Source organism: Caretta caretta, chromosome 2, assembly GCF_965140235.1.
Source record: "Caretta caretta isolate rCarCar2 chromosome 2, rCarCar1.hap1, whole genome shotgun sequence".
Taxonomy (NCBI): Eukaryota; Metazoa; Chordata; order Testudines; family Cheloniidae; genus Caretta; species Caretta caretta.
Genome location: NC_134207.1, coordinates 83,112,172 through 83,135,014, shown reverse-complemented (window position 1 = coordinate 83,135,014; position 22,843 = coordinate 83,112,172). Strand labels below are relative to the sequence as shown.

Below are 22,843 nucleotides of genomic sequence, written 5' to 3'. Positions count from 1 at the left end.
TCTCCTTCCTCCTTCTTTCCTGTTCTGAAAAAGCTTTCTCCTGTCCTGGCTCAGGTGCCAGGCTGTAGCAAACCATCTGATGTCTCTCAGGGAGAGTCCACCAGAGACGGTCGTGCCATGTGTGTGTATATATACCCGAAGAGTTACAATATGGCCTTGGGAGGGAGACGCAGGAAGGCAGGCATGGGTGGTTGGCATGATGGAATTGGGGATGACCCTTGTAGTGTGGTGGTGGGCCACCATGAGGGGCCAAGGAATGATCTTCTCCTGGCCAGTATCAGATCTGTCAGTGGGTAAGGCTGCCGCTGACTGAGGTATTGGCAATATACAGCCCAGTGCTAAGAGCGACTCTGGGTGCTGGGATGTGCTCGATACCAGGGTCCTGGTACCAAGTAATGGGCATTGTGGTTCTTCCCCAATCATCAGGTCTCCAGGGTACCAGAGCTCATGCAGTACCATGAGTTCATTTGGTAAAACAGAGGAGGGGCTGTGGTACATTGTCAGTACCGATAGTTGGGCAGAGCACTCCCTAAATGAGAGTTTTGTCCAGTTCAAAAAGTTTGTTGGTGCCACTTTTTTAGAGACGGTATGGTAATTGTCTCTCCCTGAGTACTGAGGCCACAGGTCTCCAGAGTTACCATGGGCTCATCCGGAACCCCAGAGGAGTGTCTGTAGTCGGTATCAATGGTTGGGAAGGTGCAGAACACTTCTTAGATAGGAGTTTTGTTGCATCTGGTACCAAAGGGTTTCTCCATGCCACTCTTTTAGAGATTGTACGGTAACTGTCCCCTCTCTTTAGGGAACACTTAGGGGACAGTACGGTGGAAGCCTCTAGTGTCTCAGTGCGAAGCAGAGCTGACAGCAGGGCTTCTGTGTGTCACTCCTATAGAGATGGTACGGTAACTGTGCCCTCTCGGTGCAGTAGTTGCGGAGAGCAGCGCAGAAGCCCCTTGTCAATGGGAGAGCAGAGCTCAGAGCAGGAAGCCCCTTCTCAGGTTTCAGTTTCCAGGGCTGAGCTCACAGCAGGAGGTTCCTCTGCTGGTATTGTCCTACCGAGAGATGGCCTGGCCGCACTGGGGAACACTCCTCTGGCTGGCCAGTTGCTCGGGGGTCAGTGCCGAGATGGCCGCACTGAGGAACACTCCTCTGGCTGGCCAGTTGCTCGGAGGAGCCTTTCCGGGGGAGTCTGCTGGTGGCTTCTTCTCTCTCTCTCTCTCTCCCCTCCTCTTCACCACTGGACCCCTTTTGAAGCGAAGGCTCCAGGGATGATCCGGGGTCAACACCCACCAGAGTCCCCTGCAGACTAAAGTGTTTTCTCTACAGGGAGGAATTTTTACTTCAGTTCCCAGCTCCTGTGAGGCTGCAGTTTTAGGTGTGTCAGGTAAAGCACTTCTGTGAGGGTCTCCCAAGCAACGTGAGTGTCTGGCCCTTACAGGAATTGACTCCTGGCAAGAGAGGCACTGCTTGGAGCGGAGAGAGCCAGGCAAGCCCCTGGGCAGGGGGTTGTCATCCTCTAGCAGGGAGGAATATGCAGAAGAACATAGTCTTTACTTTTTTTTTTAAAACTGAAAAAGAAATAATTATGAGTCTACTAGATGCCTGGGGTGGGGGGGGGGGAATGCCCCCAGACAGGGAAGGAAAGTTAAGTTCTTTTCCCTATTCTCTTTTCTTTTTAAACCAAAGGACTAAAATAAAATAAAATTAAAAACACAACTAAACACTAGCCTGAGTACTTTTAGGGAGAACAAAGGTGACAAAACAAGGTGGGGGGTTCGCCCATGCAGTGCTAAATAGCCTCAGGCAGACCATGAGGGAGGAAGAGCACATGCGGGGGCTCCATGAGACACTGCTACCAAAAATCTCCAATTAGAGGTGCAGGGGCACACATAAAGACATTACTCGAAGTAGTAGTACTGATTACCAGGTGCAGGGCTGGCACCCACCAGCAGCTCCCCATGCCCCCACTCGCCTCTGCCTCCACTCCATCTCCTCCCATGAGCGTGCTGCCACCGCTCCACTTCTCCCCTCCCAGGCTTGCCAGCAAACCTGGGAGGGAGGGGGGAGAAGTGAAGTGGCGGTGTGCTCAAGGGAGCAGGCAGAGCAGAGGTGAGCTAGGGCAAGGGGACTGCAGGAAGTAACGGGGGGGGGGGGGGGGGGGAGACACACATTCAGAGGAACCGCTCCCCGCCCCAGCAAACCTCTGCTCCGCCACCTCCTCCAAGGCCGCTGCTGCCGATCCTCTTCTCCCCCATCCCTCCCAGGTGCAGCAAGCCTGGGAGGGAGGGGTAGGAGGGGAAATGCAGCGTGCCAGGGGGAGGAGGTGGCGGAGCAGAGGTTTGCTGGGGCGGGGAGTGGTTCCTCTGAATGTGGGGCCAGGGGTGGGTGCAAAAAAAAAAAAAAAGGGGGGGGGGGGGACGACACCGAAAGCCGGCCCTGACCAGGTGCCTGCCTTGCATATTTCCTCTTAAATTACCACTTGGGCCACAAAGCTATTAATTCAGTGGAGCTCTCAGAGGACAGAGGAGTTCTAATATTCCCTACAGCCATCTTTTTCCCCCCAGCAGCTAGATAAAAATAAAAATCAAATTCTGCCAAGTCTATCATTTTGATGGATAATATCTAAAACAGAAATTGAGTGGAGTCAGACAATTATTTAGTTACAGTAGATGCTGAAATTCAAAAAGTTAAAGCTTTATAACCATTAAAGCATCAATTGACAAAAATATACAAAGTAAATATCCTTAAATTCTAAATGGTCATGCCACTTTTTTTTTTTAAACTTTTCCTATCTGTAATTTTTGATTATCAATACAATTTTGTCAGTCTATGCACAGTAAAAAAAAATCTACATTTACTGACATTTACCAATAAAAATCGAATCCTTCCAAGCCTAGTGAGAGGATTTTTGTTTGTAGGAGGAAGATAGTCTGACTTCATATATGTCTTGAGGGGTCTGTGGACATAGATGGTGCTACCAGGTTTTCACAGAAGGCACTCTGTTAGGAAAAGAATGAAGCCAAGGCAGTTTCTTACGATGTGTAAAAAGGTAGTGTTTAATTTCTGAATAAAAACCAAATCTGGGTCAAGTACTACTTTAACTGCAGAATCCTAGCATTGTCTTCTGTACCAGTACAGCTTTCAGAAATATGACCTATAACTTTACATGCAAGTCAGTGAGTCCTTAAGAAGGTGTTTGATAAGAGGGTCAAACTATCATGTAATCCTACAATGGAGGTCTTTGGCTGTTAGGTAGAGATGATGCTCTGAGAAACAGACATCAGGATAAAAGTAGATCTTGCCTGCTTTACAAACAACATGGCTGAGCGACGTACGTTCAAGATGTTTACCATTAAAGGCAATATGAAGGGAGAAAAATTGGGTCTGTGTCCTTTTGTTCATATATGAAGTATAAAAGTGGGTCAAAAGGATTATACTCTCCTTGACTTTTACCATAAGTATCAGGTTTTTACTCCTGCTTTGCTTGGGGTCTCCTTGTAGGGCCCAGGATTCTAGATTTGGAGCTCTCAAAAGACCTTAACTGAAAGGTAGGACCTGAAACAGTTAAACCTACAAAACAAAACCCCACTCTCTTTTGTAAAAAAGAAACATCAAGGGGCTAGCCTGCAAGAATTCCAGAATCTGATGGATGTTTGCCGATCTGGACAGGGTCTGTTTATCAAAAATTAAATTTCAACCAAATAGACTTGTGGATGAAGAACCTTTTGAGTGGGGGGAGGGAGGGAGTGAGAGAGAGTGTGAGTGTGTGTAAAAAAAAAAAAAAAAAAAACCACACACAAAACTGCCCAAAAATGTTAATAATAATATTTTACTCTGAAGGAAGGCTAGCAGTTACTTTCTCACTACTGCATTTAAGACCATGTTTTCTAGCTAGGAATGGAGGGAGGCTCCTAGAGATCTTACGCAGATTTTCATCTTCTTGTTTTAAGAGCACATATCTGCTGGGGAGTCTGTTGAAGCTAGAATGACTCTAGTGAAACAGGTAACCAATGCTAAATTCAAGCCCTGCTGAGGATACTTCCATTATTTTAGATCAGGATCTATTCAGCTGTCAGAAGGGCCTTTTACAGCAAGATAACTGTCTTTAATTAAGGAACATTTAGATTTTTAGTGAGCTGCTACGTAAAGTGAGGAAAAATTCCTTGATGGACTGATGAAAATCATTTACAGGGTTTTTTTTGCTGCTTTCTCTCTCTAGCATCTCCTGCATTTTGCTTATCACGTGTCACTCGAGGAAGGATGGTCTCGAGCAATTCTGAAAAGCAACTATTTTTAGATTTTTACTTCCTCATGTTGCAATTCAGAAATTGTTGTTAGTTTGTTTTTTAAAAGAGAGACCTCTGCTCCAAAGAGACTTTTTTTTTTTAAGTTAAGGAGGGGCAAGGAGTTCAGGTGCTTGGCCCAAGGAGGAAGATCCCTAGGTTCAACAGAGAATGCATCCCCAAATTAAAAAAGGGAGGAACTGGTGTCCATGGCAGTAAACCGGTCTTCCAATCAAAGGGGACATTGCAACTGTCAATGTCTATGGGGACCGTGCTACACAAAGTTGTGGGAGTCCCATACATAAGAAAGCTTACTACTGGAAATGCTGGTGCAGTCAGCAACAAAGCATTACACTCCACAATTATTTTGTCAGGTTGCTGTGAGAATGGCTGTTGAGCTCAACTCTCCACTCACCCTGGACCCAGTTAGAGACTTCTGCTTTCTGCCTGTCAGAGCTTTCTACCTGAAAGCAGAAAATGTAAAAGCTCCCTTTCAATGAAGATCTGGACAAGAAATTGCAAGCAGCATTTTCTGATTCTTTTAGATTTGTCTGATGTTTACCTCAAACAGAAGAGCCTACTGCAGAAGGATTTGAACTCAAAGGGTCTCTGAAAATAGCATAAAAAACAAATCATCAAATTTAGGTGTTAGCTTGAAGACATCAACTTTAAAGCAATTTCCAGCTTTAGAAAAAAAATTAATACAAAAGTTCTGAAAACAAATGTTCTACAAAGGGAGCTCAGAGCCTACTGTGGGGCGAAAGGGGCAGGGGTGGGGGGTAGTGAACAAACTGACTGGTTCTTTGCTGGGGATGATGGGGAGAGGTGGCCTTCCTTCCTGATAGACTGGCAGTTGAACACACCTAAACTCCATAGAAACTAAAATCTACTGTAAGGCTCACTGGACCTGAATGGGGTGAAAAAAAAGTCAGATTCAGACTAATGTTAAAGAACACTACTTAAGGAGAGGTATAGGCAGGTAAGAAGAATACAATAGGTAGCCCTGTGGTTTTGTGCCTGTTAATGTCCCCTTTTCCTGTTCCCAAAAATCCAGGAGATGTAACTAATAGATTAGGTAACATAATGAAGAATGCAATTTGTCTTAGGGTAAGAGTGCTTAACTCCCATTTTCATAAATCACTTAAGCACTCTTGAAGATTTTGTCCCTAGTCTACTTTGACTAATCCATTGTGGACAACATCCTGTCTGCTTGAATACAATTGTAAAGAGTCAAATTAGCTAAGTTTTTTAGGTTAGGCAAGCCCTATGAGAATACTCAAATTGTTAAAACTGTGCAAAGTCTGTGTAAAACTGAACACAACTTTCAGTTTTAGGTTTATATCCACAAATTCACTGAAAAGGTCTTCATAAAAAAACACAAAAGATTGTCAGACAAAAAGCCTCAACTTTAAGTCTAATATTGAGCCCCAAATCACTAAAATTATGGGTTTTTTTTTAATATTACCTAAGAGACTCTATCATCCGAGAAGCGATTTTCTTCCGACGCATCATACTGAACACCCAGATTCGACTAATCCCACAGATAGCAGGCTCAGGAGAAGTCGAGCAGCACCAGGCTTTTTGTCGCTCAAATATGATTTTCTCATTTTCTGAACTAACTTCTGGAATCTTCTCTTCTATAACTCTATAGCCCTGCAGATAATGTCAAACTTTAACAGCACGATTCATAACTCCAAATGTATTAGTAATGCTTGTGTAAGATAATCCATTCTGCTGTAAACAAACACTTCAATTACACATATCTTCTTTGATGACGGGGCATAGCATGTTAATACATGTTATCTCATCACAGTCTCAATGCACAGTCAAACTGTGGAACTCACTGCCAGGGGATGTTGTGAAAGTATAACTGGGTTAAAAAAAAGAATTAGATAATTTCATGGAGGATAGGTCCATCAATGACTATAAGCCAAGATGGCCAGGGACAACCCCATCCTCCGAGTGTCCCTAAGCCTCTAACTGCCAGAACCTGGGATGGGATGACAGGGGACAGATCACTTCATAATAGCCTTGTTCTGTTAATTCCCTCTGGCACACCTGGCACCAGCCACTGTCAAAAGACAGAATACTGAGCTAAATGGACCACTGGTCTGAGGCAGTATCGCCATTATTACATTTCACAACTTTAGTTTCAATTCTGTCCCCTTAATTTCAAAACTAGGATAGAAGAATAAAAGTATCAGGGAGATTTCATGTATGTATGGAGTTTCCCCAATTGAATGTGATAGCAGTGAACAAAATTTATTAATAGTAAGGTAGCCATTAAATTGCATTAACTTCTATTTTTTAGATTTTGGGATATTTTTTTTTGTTCTCTGGCCACAATCCTGGAGTACTTTTTGGGAGGGTTAGGGTGTCCCTATTACCACAAGTCTGTAAGATCAGGGCTTAAGTACATGGAGACATGAATAACTACATTTTGAAAATGCTTATGATGGAAAAGTCTTTACCTGTCTGATAAAAATTACCTTAGTAAGATCTCTTTTAATAACAGAGTTGTGAGTATTTTCTGTCCCTAGAGGAGTACCTTTGTACAGGACCACATGGTGTAGGATAGAGACTGCTAAATGCTGGGATTTCCAGTAGATGGTAGAATCCCTGAGTTTAGCTGTCACAAATAAAATCCTAAACACCTTAAAATGGGATCATATTAGACATTAATGGCCAGACCTGAATTTTAACTACCTCTGTTGCTCTAGAGTGTCTAAAAACTATAATTGGTCATTCAACACTAAATCCCTAGTTTGCAGCTCTAGAATTTGATCACTTACCGACTGGATATGTTCTGCAATTAAACAACCAGTCACTTTTTTGTCATTAGAAATAAAGAGAAGGGTCTTTGTTCTAGAATAGCACATGAGCGGAGCCTGTTGGAATCCCAGGTCATTGTCTACCATCTCTCTAATCTCTTCAACCTGTCAAAATAATAAATTAAAATTAACACACAGTAGAAGAGCTACATATAGATATACCACCCAACAAGAACTGCTACATGTTTATGGAAAGGTTCTAAACATATTAAACAGATTGGAAGTGTTATTTTTCCAGAAGTTTGAAGGATTACTCTAGAAGTAATATATGAAAGATAGCTATATGAATCTATTTAAAGAATGTTTAATTGCAAATATTAAATTAGACTTCTTTTGGTGTTAAGTCTTGTCCATTATCATGAATGTCTTTTAGGCCGGGAAACAGGATTCCTAAAATTAAGTGCAAACTTTGCTGGATTAGGCCAGTAAATGTCCTAATCAAGCGCCATTACAACTCTCAGATCCTAATTTTAGATGAAAGACATTTTTTAATCTCAGAAAAATCAGACAACTCTCCCTCTAAGTCTGAATGTGAAGAGCAGGAATGGATTAGCAGACAAGATATGAACACAAAGCTGGCAATTTTGAGTTGACTGCATACTTCAGATAAGAATATTAGTAACATCAAAAATTCCAATACTATCTATACACATTTAATTTTAAGCTAACCTGAGACATTATCTGTCAAGACTAGAATTCAAGAATAACTTTCACAAAGATGATATTATTGGTTCCATCTCCTAATCCAAGATAAGTAGAAGTTGCAGTTTTATAAACCAGACCTGAACTACTGCCAAACAATCTGATTTCCAGTATTAAATGTACAAAATATTTGAAGTCACCAGTAATGAGTGATAAGAATTTTAGACTTCTCTCTCAGCTTTAAGACTTCTTGTACTTTGCACAAAAGTTTGTTGGGTCTTAAAAGATACTCTAGCAAACTAATCAGGAGTTTGAAATGACTGACTGTCCCTCTCTGTTAGAATACATCTACACAGCATAGAAAAAACCAAAACTGGCCCATGCCAGCTGACTCAGGCTCGTAGAGCTTGGGCTGCGGGGCCATTTCATTAATGTATAGACTTCTAGGCTTGGACTGGAGCCTGAGCTCTGAGACCCTCCCACCCTGCAAAGTCCCAGGGCCTGGGCTAGAGCCCAAGCCTAGAAGCCTACACAGCAATGAACTAGACCTGCAGCCTGAGTCAGCTGACACAAGACTGTCGCAGGTTTTTCTTTGCAGAGTAGGGACACCTCTAGAGGCTAAAAAGCATCTGATAAACAAGCAGGCAATATGCAAAAGTCTTACCTTAATGTTATACTAAAACTGAGATTTTAATCTCAAAGAAATCAGGTAGTTCAGTGTAAAGTACAGCATTTCATGTGATGACAATGTAAGCAGTAAGAGTAGTGCATATGTACATTTACTGTAGATGATACATACTAATTTAGAAAATTCTGTCTCAGTTTTTCATTAGGATCATACTAATAGTTTTGACACACTAGAGTGGAGAGCTACGGTTATCATGGGACTCTAATTTCCTGACTTGTGCAATTAAATTCTCAACCTTACATATTTTTCTTTCAGGACAATCAGTCATCAACACAATTCATTAAAAATTAGTAAGTGGGGGAGAAGTGTAACCAAAGCTGCAGGAAAAGGTGCCATAGAAAATGCTATCTAGAGCACAAAAAACATACATATGTTCCATCACTAATATCCCTAAAGGTCTCCCATTGATACACTGAACGGGGTAAAACCAGCTCAAGTTCATGAAATTTGAGCAAGCACCCTGTTTTTTTGTTGTAGTATTCTCTGAAGTCCTTGGAAATGAGCTAACAGAAGCAGTAATCACAGGTCTTACGCTTAATATTGCGGAGCACTACTGCTATGCCAAAAGGCAAGTCATAAATTGTAATAATTCCTTGCTTGTAATATTTTTATCAGTTTAAACATGAATTAAAAATTTGTTAAAGATCTACTTCACAAGTCAAAAGCTATTCCTTCAACCTAACCAAGTCACAACTTCTTGAATATTTTGCTACTACTAGAAATGTAAAATCACAATGAAATAAAATTACTTCTAATCATTGCCCAAATCAGATACTTGAATACTCATTATGACAATTTGTCCAACTGCAAGTTTACAGGTATTAGAAAATTTTGTAGAACATGATAAAGAAAAAAGGTAACAGATTTTGATACTAAAAGATTTTTGATACTATGTTACAATTAATTTCAGTCTTAAATCCAAGAGAGATTCATCTACATTTAGATTGCATGATCTGAACTACAATTAAATTCACTATGTGCATGTCAGTCTTCATTCTTAGAATATGTATTTCAAAAGTTTTTAAACCTAGTATTAAAAAGGTTAGATTTATATTTAAATGTGGTATTTCAGGTTAGCAGGCTTAAAACTTCAATGACATTTTACAAAAGCGTTGTTTCTCTCTTCTGGTATTTCGGAACCAGCTGCTAATCTCAAAGGCTGGATTTGTCAGTTGTTCCACATGCAAAACTCTAGTTGAAACCAACAAAGAGTCTGTAATATATATCAATTGCAGATCAAGCCCCTATGATAATTTCTTGGAAGTAAAATAATGCAATTTCTCATAACTCCCCCCTTCTCGTAACTCTATTAATCAACTACAGACTACCCTTAGTGTCATGATCAAAGGGCTTCATGTAGGATAGGGTGAATACATAGAGCTGAATTATTTGATGTGCCACATTTGGACTTGGTGCAGTTGGGGAATGAGGGAAGGTGGTAACCCTAAACCTGCACTGAAGTGTTCTGATAGTTTTGGCATCAAAGAAAAGACTTCATAATAAAGTAAGTAAGTTTAACACCATTGTTCTCCTTACAAAAAAAATATTGTGCAGGACAGAGTATACTTTGTAAGAAATTAAATAACTTCAATGTACCTTTTTAAGTGCATACTTTGGATCATCAGGAAGAACCATTATTATCTTCCCATCAGGATATTCAGCCAAAATTCTCTCTTTCTTCCATCCCTAAGTAAAACAAACATTTATCTATACTGTGTATAATTCTTTTACAACCAGAAAAGTGACATACATATCAATATATCTAGCCTGTGCAAACCTATGCAATAACTAATTAGTGATAGTTTACTGGTAAACAACCTGATCAGTCAGCCTTATTTATCCACACAATAGGCATAATGCAGTATCACTCAATGCAACATTCTGTATACCAACCATATCCAGACACATCTCATGAAACTTTTATTTTAAAATTTCCAAATGGGTGATTTTTTTTTTTTTTTTTTTTTGCAAGACTGTAGTTCAAACTAAATTTTCAGGATTAACAAACTCAGTCAACTGATATAACTGATTTCCCAACCTACAAGAAATATATTTTCCAGAGTCCAGAAATGGAAATAAACTAAGTTTTTATTTTTAAAAATTCTTTAACACGGTTACCTCCACAAATACACACTCAGTTTTAAAGTTCTGGCATGCGAAAGACCTCCAGGAGGTTTTAAATGAACTGATTGGCATGCAGTTGCCCAAAACTTAAGGAACAGGGTTTTTTGTTGTTATGATCATAAACTATCAAAGCCACAAGAAGGAGACTATAAAAAATATTATAACTACCTTCTAAGAATCTAATGGGGAAGGAGGCTACGTTGTGTGTATCTGAAGTTAAACATACTCAAAAAAATAGAGGTAATTAATTCTTCTTCAGATCCACACTCATGATGATTAATGAGCAGAACCTGCATGGAAAAAAACAAACAAAAAAGCCACTTAAATCTAGTAAGATGGGACAGATCCAGAAATTAGAAATCGAGTTGCTTTGACGGGATTCTGAAAATATTGAATACAAAAGAAATGAGGAACACTTAACTAGCTGACCTGTAAGTCTCACACAAAGCACCTTTATGTAAAAAGCCTTTGAAGAACCAATACAGATGGAACGATTTTCTCAGTGACATGTACCATCCGGCTTAAGTAAAATTTTACCTGACTAAAAAGCAAACAACTGGATTTGGCACTAACAATGCCACATGTACTGCCAAAACAGGACAAGTTTCAGAAGGGTTATTTCTACTTCATTTTTTAATTATCTTGATACTTTCAACCCCTCTTTCCCAAACAAGATGCAAGATGACACTTTTAGAAACAACTGGTATCACAGATTTTCACTTGATGCCAACAGTGAAAACTGGCACAAGAGGGCTCGTTAGAACATATGCTGTTCCCAAATGATGCTACTGCTGAAAACTAGTATCACAGGGATGTCATGCACAAGTTTAGTTTCAATCCTGCCACCTTCCCCCCTCAATGATAGCACTGAATACCAACAGAAAGGGGCAGGCCAGTTGAATGATGGTAAAATTCTGCTGCTGGGGCACAGTAAACAGCATTATTATGGCACTAGGGTAGTGGAACAGCAGCACTTGTGAGAACTTGATCTCCAGTTAGAGCAAATATAAAGTCTCCTAGATGAAGCAGGGATTAAGCCATCATCTGTTTTTTGGCGTCTCACTTCAATCTCCCACAGCTTCCATCACCTACTCCTGACCAACTGAGAATGTCACTCAGAAGGTGTAAGTAACATAACAAGAATCCTACCAAAACAGCATCCAGAGTGCTGTTATCCAAACACAAAGATGCAGCCTTATATTTTTGGTAAAGTTACAGAGGGCATTCCAACTAGAGTCGGTCAGCTATTTTCCATCAAAATGAAAGTTTGACATAAGTAGAAAAAAAATATGAAAATTATATTTTCAGAACAGCTCTTTCAAATGAGTACTGTCTAACTATGAGGAGGGGGCAGAGGGAAATGTACATTTCATGTTGCCTCATTCTGCTGCCACTGCTTTCAGGACAAGTAATATTTTAATAGCATGACTCATCTACAGTGGAGAATTCAATAAAATCAGCAGGAATTAAATCATGAAGGACAAATGAAGCTCTCTCTAAATATTTTCAGGATTCTTTTTTAAATTGATTTTACTGTTTCTCTTATTTTCTGATTTTTTTAAAAAAGGAACTGAATATATTTTAGTACAAGATAGTCATTCTGTTTTCAGCACTGCCACTATTCATTTCCAAATTCCAGAGGCTTATAATTCAGCCACAAAGGTACAATTAGGGCTGAAAACTTGTATTTTAAAGTCTTACCATGCCAACACCTTATGAGTGTTCAAAGAAAGATTTATAATTAATACGATTTTATAGCAGAGGGTAGAAAGCAAGTTTAAAAATAAAAGGAGTACTTGTGGCACCTTAGAGACTAACCAATTTATTTGAGCATAAGTTTTCGTGAGCTACTGCTCACTTCATCGGATGCATTCATGTTCCGAAAGCTTATGCTCAAATAAATTGGTTAGTCTCTAAGGTGCCACAAGTACACCTTTTCTTTTTGTGAATACAGACTAACACGGCTGCTACTCTGAAACCTGTCAAGTTTTAAAATGTTTCCACATTTTGATTTTTGGAGTTAGCTGTGGGCTTTTCCAAAAGTTAATAGGTTTAAACAAATATCTTTTGTCAACATTCCTATTGTTGTTCATGCTATTGTAAGGAACAAGCCACATTTTTTCATTATACAGTGTTGACAGAAACACACCAAAAGAGGTCAAGGTGCTGGTATTATTCTCAGATTAAAGCTTCCAATCAGTAATAATTTATCAAATTAAATATCTGAAAATATATCCAATACGATTTTAATGACGGTATCTTGTATGCATTTTGAGGGCATATTTTCCTTTAAAGAAAACACACCTACCTACAACCATATTAAAATACAATTAAGTGAAAATGTGGCTTCAAAGATCAAATTGCAATGCATTTGCATCACAAGCAGCTGAAGGGGGGAGTCCTTGAACTAAAGATAGAACACACAGAACAACATATTAAAATTAAAGTACTTGTGCTCTTCTACAAAAAGGGCAAAGATAACATATCTGCAGATGTAAACACATTTTGTAATATGCTATTGTAGAGACATTAGGAAGTTGGCTTTTCTTCTCTCATTTTTATTTACATTCCTTTTAAGGCATCCATTTTGTCAAGCCCAAATTTTACTTAATTTTATAGTAGTACAAGGTGTTTAGAATGAACAAACAAATCTAAATTTAATATTAATGTCTGTAAGAAATAGAAACTTCTTCCTATATGCCTATCAACAAGCATTCGTTCTGCATAGTCAGGGAAAAGGGTATGATCACAGCATATTATACCACATGTGAAAACTCCAGTGATTCAAAACTGCACCATTAGAAATCACAACTATAAAGTTGTAAAGGTGCAAATATAAACCTGTTTGCAGTGCCCAAACCAGCACTTCTTCCAACTGCTGCAACACTAGTGCCTGATGGGTATCTAGCCTGTAGTTCTCAGCACAGATCCTCAAAGAAGGGGTTTGAGAGACAGTAGCAGTCCACAGGTGGAGAGGTGGCAGACAAAAGATTTTTCAGTTTGAACCATACAAATTATTTTTCATTTAATATGTGTTTTGTAATTTAAAATGGAATCATTATTGCACTAAAATTCTAATTTTTTAATATAGACTGAAAATGGTCTGCATCTTAATAAAACAGAAAATTTGTACACAGAATTATAGACCCAAATATTCAAAACAAGAAATTGTTCAGAACTACAGGAAATATTGCAAATTGCAGCATTATGGTACTGTGCAGGGAACACTAGTTGTAATGTTGTGGCTTTAGGGCATCATTTTATTTACACTAGGTGCACAGTGACGATATAAAATACAATTGTGAGCTCTGCTCAAAGCAAGTGCAGTTTCGATGGTGCTAGCAACTTGTGCGTGCTTTGTAAGCACTTGTGAGTACATGTGTGATGTTACCCGATTAAACTATGACCATGCAAACCATTGCTGCTACCACTGTTATATAATTGCAGCGAATCTTACACATAGTATGACACATGGCCAGAAAGGGTTAAGCAGCTTGCAGGCTAAATAACCCAGAGCCAACCTTTAGAGATGTTAGAAAGTATGCAAGTGGTCATTAGGGCCATTCCATGCTAGATAGGCTAGAACTTTGAAGTGAAAACCTGTATTGTTACAGAATTAGAGGTAATACTAATTGTGTGTGTGTACATGGTTAACATTAAACCAGATACAAGTAAACAGACCGTTCCTGTCTGTCACTATAGCTATTAATTCAGAGATCAAAAGAGAATAAATATTAAGATGAATCTTGTCATTGTCTATATGTCTTTTTGAAGTTTGTGATAGACTGCCTGATGGATAAATTGCTCTATGTTAACTTGTGTAACTAATTACTGGTGGTGCTTAGGAAATAAGCCTCCATAATTGCCTATTGTTCGAAGTACTCCAACCTGTCAACTGTATAAAAAGGGCTTGGCTCCTAATCCTTTTTATCTCAGATCCGCTTGAGGCTTCATGAAGGGGAAGCGTAAGCTACAAGGCTGAGATCCCAGTCCTGACTGGACCACCCTGAATATAAACATCGCACTATAACCTATGGACTAATTCTGAAAGAACTCTTTGCCTCTACAAAGCTCACCATTTCTGCTATGACTTTGAACCTCAAGAATTGTACTCATGTCTGTATGTACACTGATCTTTTAACCAATACTCTCTCTTTTCTAATAAATTTTAGTTTAGTTAATAAAAATTGGCTGTCAGTGAATATTTGGATATGACCTGAATATTCATTAACCTGGGAGGTAATGTGTCCGATCCTTTGGGACTAGTAGAACTTTTTTATATGATGAATAAGATTTTCAGTAATCCTCATCATATTTGACTTGGGTGTCTGGGTGGAGGCATGAGGCTGGGTTACTTTAAGGGAACTGTGTTGTTGGCTTCTGGGTAACCAGTGGGGTATTACAGAAGCTGTTTTGTGCTGGTTTGGTAAATCTAAATATTGGATTATCCACCAGTTTTGGGGATTGTCTGCCCCGTTCTTTGCAGTTCACCCTTATTGAGTGACCTCAGTTGGCTCCCCTGGGACTCCGGTCATAACATGAATGGCGTTACTAGCATAGCAAGTGTTTACTGTGGCATTACGCCCCATATACTTAACAATATTATATGAGTATGGCATAGTTGTGATGTATTTTGTGCAAGATAGAGGCATGTGAGATATCACTGAAAAGGTTATTATTTACCGAATAGGATTATCCTACTTGTATGCATGTATCATTTTGGTATCTGAAGTTAGGATAACTTTCTATGCCTCTATTACAAATGTGTTTATACCTGGGGAAAAGATTGTCAGTCTAGATGGCTGGCTGGGAAGGGCTAGTAGGGAGAACAATAGCTCTTAGAAGAATCTAATCTCCCACCAGGGAGCCTTCCTGAGAACACTACAAACAGCCTCTGAGTCATGGCTGCTGTGACCCTACAGGGACATGTGACCAAGTCACCTGGTACTGGACTCCATCTTGGAATACCAGTGCTTTTCCACTGACCAGACGTGGGAACCAAGCTTGGACACAAAGGGTTCCCGCCCTATGCAAAAGCAATTTAAGGCAGGGGAGTGACATCAAGGTTCTTCACTGACCCCCCACCCTAAAGAGACTCTTGGAAACACCTGAGGAACAAGGACTGAACTGGGGGGGAGGGACTGCTAGAGCCAGGCTAGAGGGGTTTCTAGCCTGTGAAAGGAATACCTTTCAAGCCGCAAGCAAGGGCAGCTGACCCATTAAAAAAATCTCTACAACCAGCTTAAATCATCTTGTAGGGTGAGAAATTGCTACTCATATCCAATCTCTTAATATATTAAGCTTAGATTGCATTTTTGTTTATTTGCTCGGTAATCTGCTTTGATCTGTTTGTTATCCCTTTTAATCACTTAAAATATATCTTTTGTAGTTAATATACTGGTTTTAGACAAGGCAAAAACAAATGTATGTGGGAGTCATAACTTGGAGCAAAAAACTGTGTATATTCCTCTCCACATTGAAGGAGGGGACAAATGAGCTTATTTTGTACAGTTCCTCCGTGCAGCACAAGACAGTGTAATTTTGGGTTTACCCTCCAAAGAGGGGTGTGCACTTGAGTAGCTGGGCAGTTCCTTAGCTGAAGCCTTCCCATACAGAGCTGATCTCAGCATCTGTATGTAGCTGCAGCTGGGTGGGTCCCTACCTGTATGTGTGCTAGAGGGAGCTTGAGGGCCTGTCACAGCAGAACAGTGAAGGGAGCCCAGGTTGGTCAGCCAGGTGGGCTCAGTGGTAGCATAGTACCAGGTGGCATCCTGGGGGAAACCAGTCACAGTCTGCAATGCCAAAATTCTCAATATAGACTTGCCTTTAAAGCATGTAAGCTAAGAACACAGTAGAATGCATTAACTCTGAATTTCCCAAGTTTCCCAAGTTCATATAAATTGAAAAATGCAATAAGATTCCAAAAATTGTTTGTTTGTGCCATCTAAGAATGGCCATACTGGATCAGACCAAAGGTCCAAAGTATCCTGTCTACCGACAGTGGCCAATACCAGAGAGAGTGAACCTAACAGGTAATGATCAAGTGATGTCTCTCCTGCCATCCATCTCTACCCTCTGACAAACAGAGGCTAGGGCCACCATTCCTTACCCATCCTGGCTAATAGCCATTAGTGGACTTAACCTCCATGAATTTATCCAGTTCTCTTTTAAACCCTGTTATAGTCCTAGCCTTCACAACCTCCTCAGGCAAGGAGTTCCACAGGCTGACTGTGCGCTGAGTGAAGAAGAACTTCCTTTTATTTGTTTTAAATCTGCTGCCCATTAATTTCATTTAGTGGCCCCTAGTTCTTATATTATAGGAACAAGTAAATAACTTCCTTATTCACTTTCTCCACACCACTCTGATTTTATATACCTCTATCATATCTCCCCTTAGTCTCCTCTTCTCCAAGCTGAAAAGTCCTAGCCTCTTTAATCTCTCCTCATATCGGACCCGTTCCAACCCCCTAATCATTTTAGTTGCCTTTCCTGAACCTTTTCTAATGCCAGTATATCTTTTTTGATTTGAGGGGACCTCATCTGTATGCAAGTATTCAAGATGTAGGCGTACCATGGATTTATATAAGGGCAATAAGACATTCTCCATCTTACTCTCTATCCCTTTTTTAATGATTCCGAACATCCCATTTGCTTTTTTGACTGCCCCTGCACACAGTGTGGACATCTTCAGAGAACTATCAACGATAACTCCAAGATCTTTTTCCTGATTAGTTGTAGCTAAATTAGCCCCTATCATATTGTATGTATAGATTCATAGATATTAAGGTCAAAAGGGACCATTATGATCATCTAGTCTGACCTCCTGCACAATGCAGGCCACAGAATCTCATCCACCCACTCCTGCGAAAAACCTTTCACCTATGTCTGAGCTACTGAAGTCCTCAAATCGTGGTTCAAAGACTTCAAGGAGCAGAGAATCCTCCAGCAAGTGACCCGTGCCCCATGCTACAAAGGAAGGCAAAAAACCTCCAGGGCCTCTTCCAATCTGCCCTGGAGGAAAATTCCTTCCCTACCCAAAATATGGTGATCATTATGAGCATATGGGCAAGATTCACCAGCCCGATACCCAGGAAAGAATTCTCTGTAGTAACTCAGATCCCACCCCATCTAACATCCCAGCACAGGCCATTGGGCCTATTTACCATGAATATTGTAGTTGGGGTTATTTTTTCCAATGTACATTGCTTTACATTTATCTACATTAAATTTCATTTGCCATTTTGTTGCCCAATCACTTAGTTTGGTGAGATCTTTTTGAAGTTCTTCACAGTCTGCTTTGGTCTTAACTATGTTGAGCAGTTTAGTATCATCTGCAAGCTTTGCCACCTCACTGTTTACTCCTTTCTCCAGATCATTTATGAATAAAGTTGAATAGGATTGGCCCTAGGACTGACCCTTGGGGAACACCACTAGTTACCCCTCTCCATTCTGAAAATTTACTATTTATTTCTACCCTTTGTTCCCTGTCTTTTAACCAGTTCTCAATCCATGAAAGGATCTTCCCTCTTATCCCATGACAACTTAATTTACCTAAGAGCCTTTGGTGAGGGACCTTGTCAAAGGCTTTCTGGAAATCTAAGTACACTATGTCTACTGGATCCCCCTTGTCCACATGTTTGTTGACCCCCTCAAAGAGCTCTAATAGATTAGCAAGACATGATCTCCCTTTACAGAAACCATGTTGACTTTTGCGCAACAATTTATGTTCTTCTACGTGTCTGACAATTTTATTCTTTCCTATGGTTTCAAGGAATTTGCCCAGTACTGATGTTAGACTTACCACTCTAATTGCCAGGATCACCTTTAGAGCTCTTCTTAAATATTGGCGTTACATTAGCTATCTTCCAGTTATTGGGTACAGTAGCTGATTTAAAGGAAAGGTTACAAACCATAGTTAACAGTTCTGCAATTTCACATTTGAGTTCTTTCAGTACTCTTGGGTGAATGCCCTCTAGTCCCTGTGACTTGTTACTGTTAAGTTTCTCAATTAATTCCAAAACCTCCTCTAGTGACACTTCAATCTGTGACAGTTCCTCAGATTTGTCACCTATAGAAGATGGCTCAGGTTTGGGAATCTCCCTAACATCCTCAGCTGTGAAGACTGAAGCAAAGAATTCATTTAGATTCTCTGAGATGACTATCGTCTTTAAGTGCTCCTTTTGTATCGTGATCGTCCAGGGGCCCTCCTGGTTGTTTAGCAAGCTTCCTGCTTCTGATATACTTAAACATTTTGTTATTACCTTTTAAGTTTTTGGCTAGCTGTTCTTCAAACTCCTTTTTGGCTTTTCTTATTACATTTTTACATTTAATTTGGCAGTGTTTATGCTGCTTTCTATTTACCTCACCAGGATTTAACTTCCACTTTTTCAAAGATGCCTTTTTATTTCTCACTGCTTCTTTTACATGGTTGTTAAGCCACGGTGGCTCTTTTTTAGTTCTTTTACTGTGTTTTTTAATTTGGGGTATACATTTACGTTGAGCCTCTACTATGATGTCTTTGTAAAGTGTCCATGCACATGATCTTGACTTGTCTACAAAAATAGGTTCCCAAAAAAATTTGCCCTGAAAAGCAGATGATGTACTCAGATTCTTCTTGAAAATATTTAGTTATGGATGAAAGAAGTCACTCGATACTGTTCAATTCTGGTAAGGAACTTCACAAGTTCTTTTCTTGATTATGCCTTTAACAGGAATGTCTTTCTGAAATTAAATTCTAACAGTGAACCTTTGTACATTGCATCTTTGACACTTTGTGAAGATGGCAAAGTAACAGCGTCTATTGCTTAGAGTGCAGAACTGAAATAAGGTGACCTGGATTTCTATTTCCAGCTCTGCCACTGATTGAGTGACCTTGGCCAAGTCACAACTTCTTTGCCTTCATACCCTCACCTGTAAAATGAGGTGTTACCTCTTAAGGGATGTTGAGATTTTGATTGTAGAATACTTCATCACCCTTCATCCAAGAATCATAAGTACACAGTATATCAGAGGTTAAAATAAAATTAAGACATTTTTAGAACAGTAAAAGAAAGGTGATATCAAATAGCATGAGCTATCCTATTTGAAATATCAGCAAGTCTTATTCTCCGCTGAGTGTCTATCCTCATACTCAAGGATTCAGCATGGTTAAGAGAAAACGTAAGTCTGCTGTTTACCTCCATCTTATGAAGATAAATGTTCAGTTTTATCTTCAGTAACAATATCCTATTAAATTCCCAAATTCCAAAAGAGGTATTAAAAATGCTTTAAGCCAATAGCCATTACAAATAGTCTTAAGTCTTGTCCTTGGGGTCTGGTTACCCTAAGAATTATGAGCATGGATTCTGAGATATATTCCCAGCAGTAAACAGTGATTTACACTTACTATTCAGACTAGACGTGATCCAAGACACCTTCTCCCTACACAGTCATGCCTGAGTCATAGTCCTACTGCAACTAGAGATGGACTTCATGTGAAAAAATATTGTGATCATGTAATTAGAGATGGTATCACAGAGCACTGAATTCAGGTTGTCTGTGCAACTTTAATTCTGCCATCTCCTAACTTCTGAGTGCTTGACTTTGCTACCTTAATAATGTTATTTTAAGCACAGAAGAGTGTGTGTGTGTGCGCACGCGTGTGTAATTTCCTAATTTAAGAAAACTGAAAGAAAGAAAAAAGAAAAACAGAAATTCCATCCTGTGGCATATCAACATCTCCACTGATCATTGAGAGAGCCAGAACCTTTAAATTCATCACACAGACCTGTGCCATTTGAGCTAACGGAGTAACTGATAGCAGTAGTACGTTGACATCCTCTATGTTGACAAGCACTGCAAGAGACACTTTACAAGTGGGTTTCACAGATATGTGTTGACAGCAGAAGAATGGTAAGTCTCTAGAATCCAGAGTTCCATTCCAGACTCTGTGCTTTAGTGGGAGCAGACTCCTCTATCATCTTAGCTACCCAGTCCCCATTCCAGTCTTGTCTTCCCCCATCCATGGCTCCTTGTCTCAGTTCCATTCTCCTCACCTCTATAATTCTAGTCTTCATTCCTCAGACTTCTCATCCCAATACCCAGCACATCCTAGGTTCACCCCTCCAAACTCAATGCCCAAGACCAAGCCTCCCCCCCTGCACTTTAAGTCTCAGTTTCCTGCGTTGCAGCTCCACAGCCAGTCACTTCCCTGCTTCCTGCCCACATTTCCCATCCCTACTGCCTCTCAGTGCCCAGTATCCCACCACCACACTTGGTTCCTTATCCCAATCTTTGTCCAGACAGTTCCAGTTCTCCCCTCCACACCCTGGCTCTTTGTCACCTCTGTATCTTCTTCCACTGGTTCTCAGTCTCCTCACCTGGCTTCCTGTTCCTGTCTCCCACTCCCAATTCATCATCCCTGTTTCCTTCTCCTCAAAAAAAAAACCTCTTCCTCCCTCTGCCCCTCCCCCCCCCCCAAATCTACTACCTCTGCCTTTCCCACAGCCCAACTCTTGGCCACTGTGCTTTTGCATCAGGCAGTTTCCTCCTCCACGCTACCTGGGTCAAGTTGGGGGAGGAGGGAGTATCACTGAGACCACAGGAGAACATGTCTCAGTTCAGGTACCTGGACCCAGAGCCAGCACAGCCTCAAGTAGCCTAGAGCTACAGGGAAAAGACTGCTCAGTGCTTGAACACAAAAACCAGTGCTGACAGAATCTTGAGAATTTAGCTACTAAAATTTAAGGAACCTCATAGTGAGCATGTGTGCGCTGCCATTTTTCAAACGCTTATAACTTGGCAAGTTTGGGCAGATTTTCATGGGGATGGCAAAAAGTACACCCTCACACAAAGGCCACACACTGTGCCAAATTCTGAATCTATATTCAAAAGAATAATGGCACTAGAGCTTTTCGAAAAAGGTCATTAGAATTTAGCATGGGCAAAACAACTTATTTTTCCCTAGCCTTGTTCTCAGAAATTGCTGAACCATTTTGGCTGAAGTTCTCCAAAAAATTTTCAGTCTGAGGCAGACACCCAGCCTGGAAAAATTTCAGCCCAATTTGTTAGTTTGGCAAGTTAAAAGCAACTGAAAACAGAGCTTTATAACAGGGGCTAGTAGCATTGCCTATAATGATCAGTAATTTTGAACACAATAACTGGAACTCTGATCAATATTATTCTAAAGTTGTGAAGTCTTTGGAGAATACACAAGACTTAAATCTCTTCCTAAAAGTCAAGAAGACACAGAGTTGAAAGGAACTAAAAAAAAAAAGTAAATGTTTCGTTTACCTCATTAAAATGAAAGTTGTGTCAATGACTACAACAAAAAACTTCATATTTGCCTTTTGAAATGAAAGAGTTATATTTAAGGCAAAAAGCAAGTATTCTTGTCTTGCATAAAATAAGATTTAACCTGGACTTGAAAAATCCATATGCCAGTAGTGAGTAAAAGCCTTCCTTGGGAACTGGAGAGAGAATGCACCTAAAGCCATCAATATTTACAGAATTCAGGGTCTCCTGGAAAAATACTTTCAGCACTTCTGGGTGCAAAAACAATCTTTAAAATATGAACCAAAGCAATGTTAGCTTCTTTACTCTGCAGACAAATGGTACCACTGTCTCTACTGTTTGGTTTTCTCCAAGTAGTAGCCAAGTGAAATTGGCAAGATACTAATCAGTGCCACAGCTGTTATTCAGAACCTTGAAGGCAGCCATGAAACTGGGGAAAAAAAAAAAAAATATCCCTCTGCTACTACTTGAGAAACTATGAACAGTAGCAATGCAGTTAGTCACGGGAGGATGACCCTTAAATAAAATAAAAAAAAACAAAAAACAAAAAACCATACACCACACAAAAAATAAAGAGGGACTGACCTAAGGAGGATAGATGAACAGACAAACCACCTTTTGCAGCAGTCAAAAGGCCATGAGGCTTAGAGCAGCAAAGACACCTCCTGCCCCAACAATAGGCAGGAAGCTTTAGGGTGGGAAAGCAGAAGCGAGACCTTCTTTCTCCTTCTGCGAGTTGTGCAGCTTTCGGTTCTCCCAATGTATTAGATCCTGGGTTCTCAAGAGGTTACCAATCTGACAAATTTTCTAATATCTCACAGTGAGACATCACAGGGTAAAACTTGTGAGTGGTGGTGGAGTGGAAGCAGGTGTCTTGAGATACTGCCCTCCCCATACTGTTAGATGGAAAAATAAAGTTGAGAACCACTGTATTAGACAATTAACAGGGGACTGATACAAAGATGGAGACTGTAAACAGGCATCAGAGACTGGCTTCCAGCACCTTG

General features: G+C 40.1%; 1 protein-coding gene across 7 annotated transcripts in view; it reads right to left on the bottom strand.

The window, feature by feature from the left end:
- The window catches only part of ESCO1 (establishment of sister chromatid cohesion N-acetyltransferase 1), a 66,679-nt gene that overhangs the window by 4,984 nt on the left and 38,852 nt on the right, over positions 1-22,843 (bottom strand). For 2 of the 7 annotated variants that reach the window (XM_048840437.2, XM_075125285.1), the window contains 3 exons: positions 10,038-10,127; positions 7,073-7,216; positions 5,746-5,933 (listed from right to left, as the gene is read on the bottom strand). In XM_048840437.2, coding sequence (XP_048696394.1) covers positions 5,746-5,933; positions 7,073-7,216; positions 10,038-10,127 — 422 coding nt within the window. Of the gene's footprint in view, positions 1-2,865; positions 2,997-4,695; positions 4,745-4,842; positions 4,890-5,745; positions 5,934-7,072; positions 7,217-10,037; positions 10,128-10,733; positions 10,856-22,843 lie in introns of those variants that run through there. The other 5 variants (XR_012666996.1, XR_012666997.1, XM_075125286.1 and 2 more) reach the window with 5 other exon arrangements.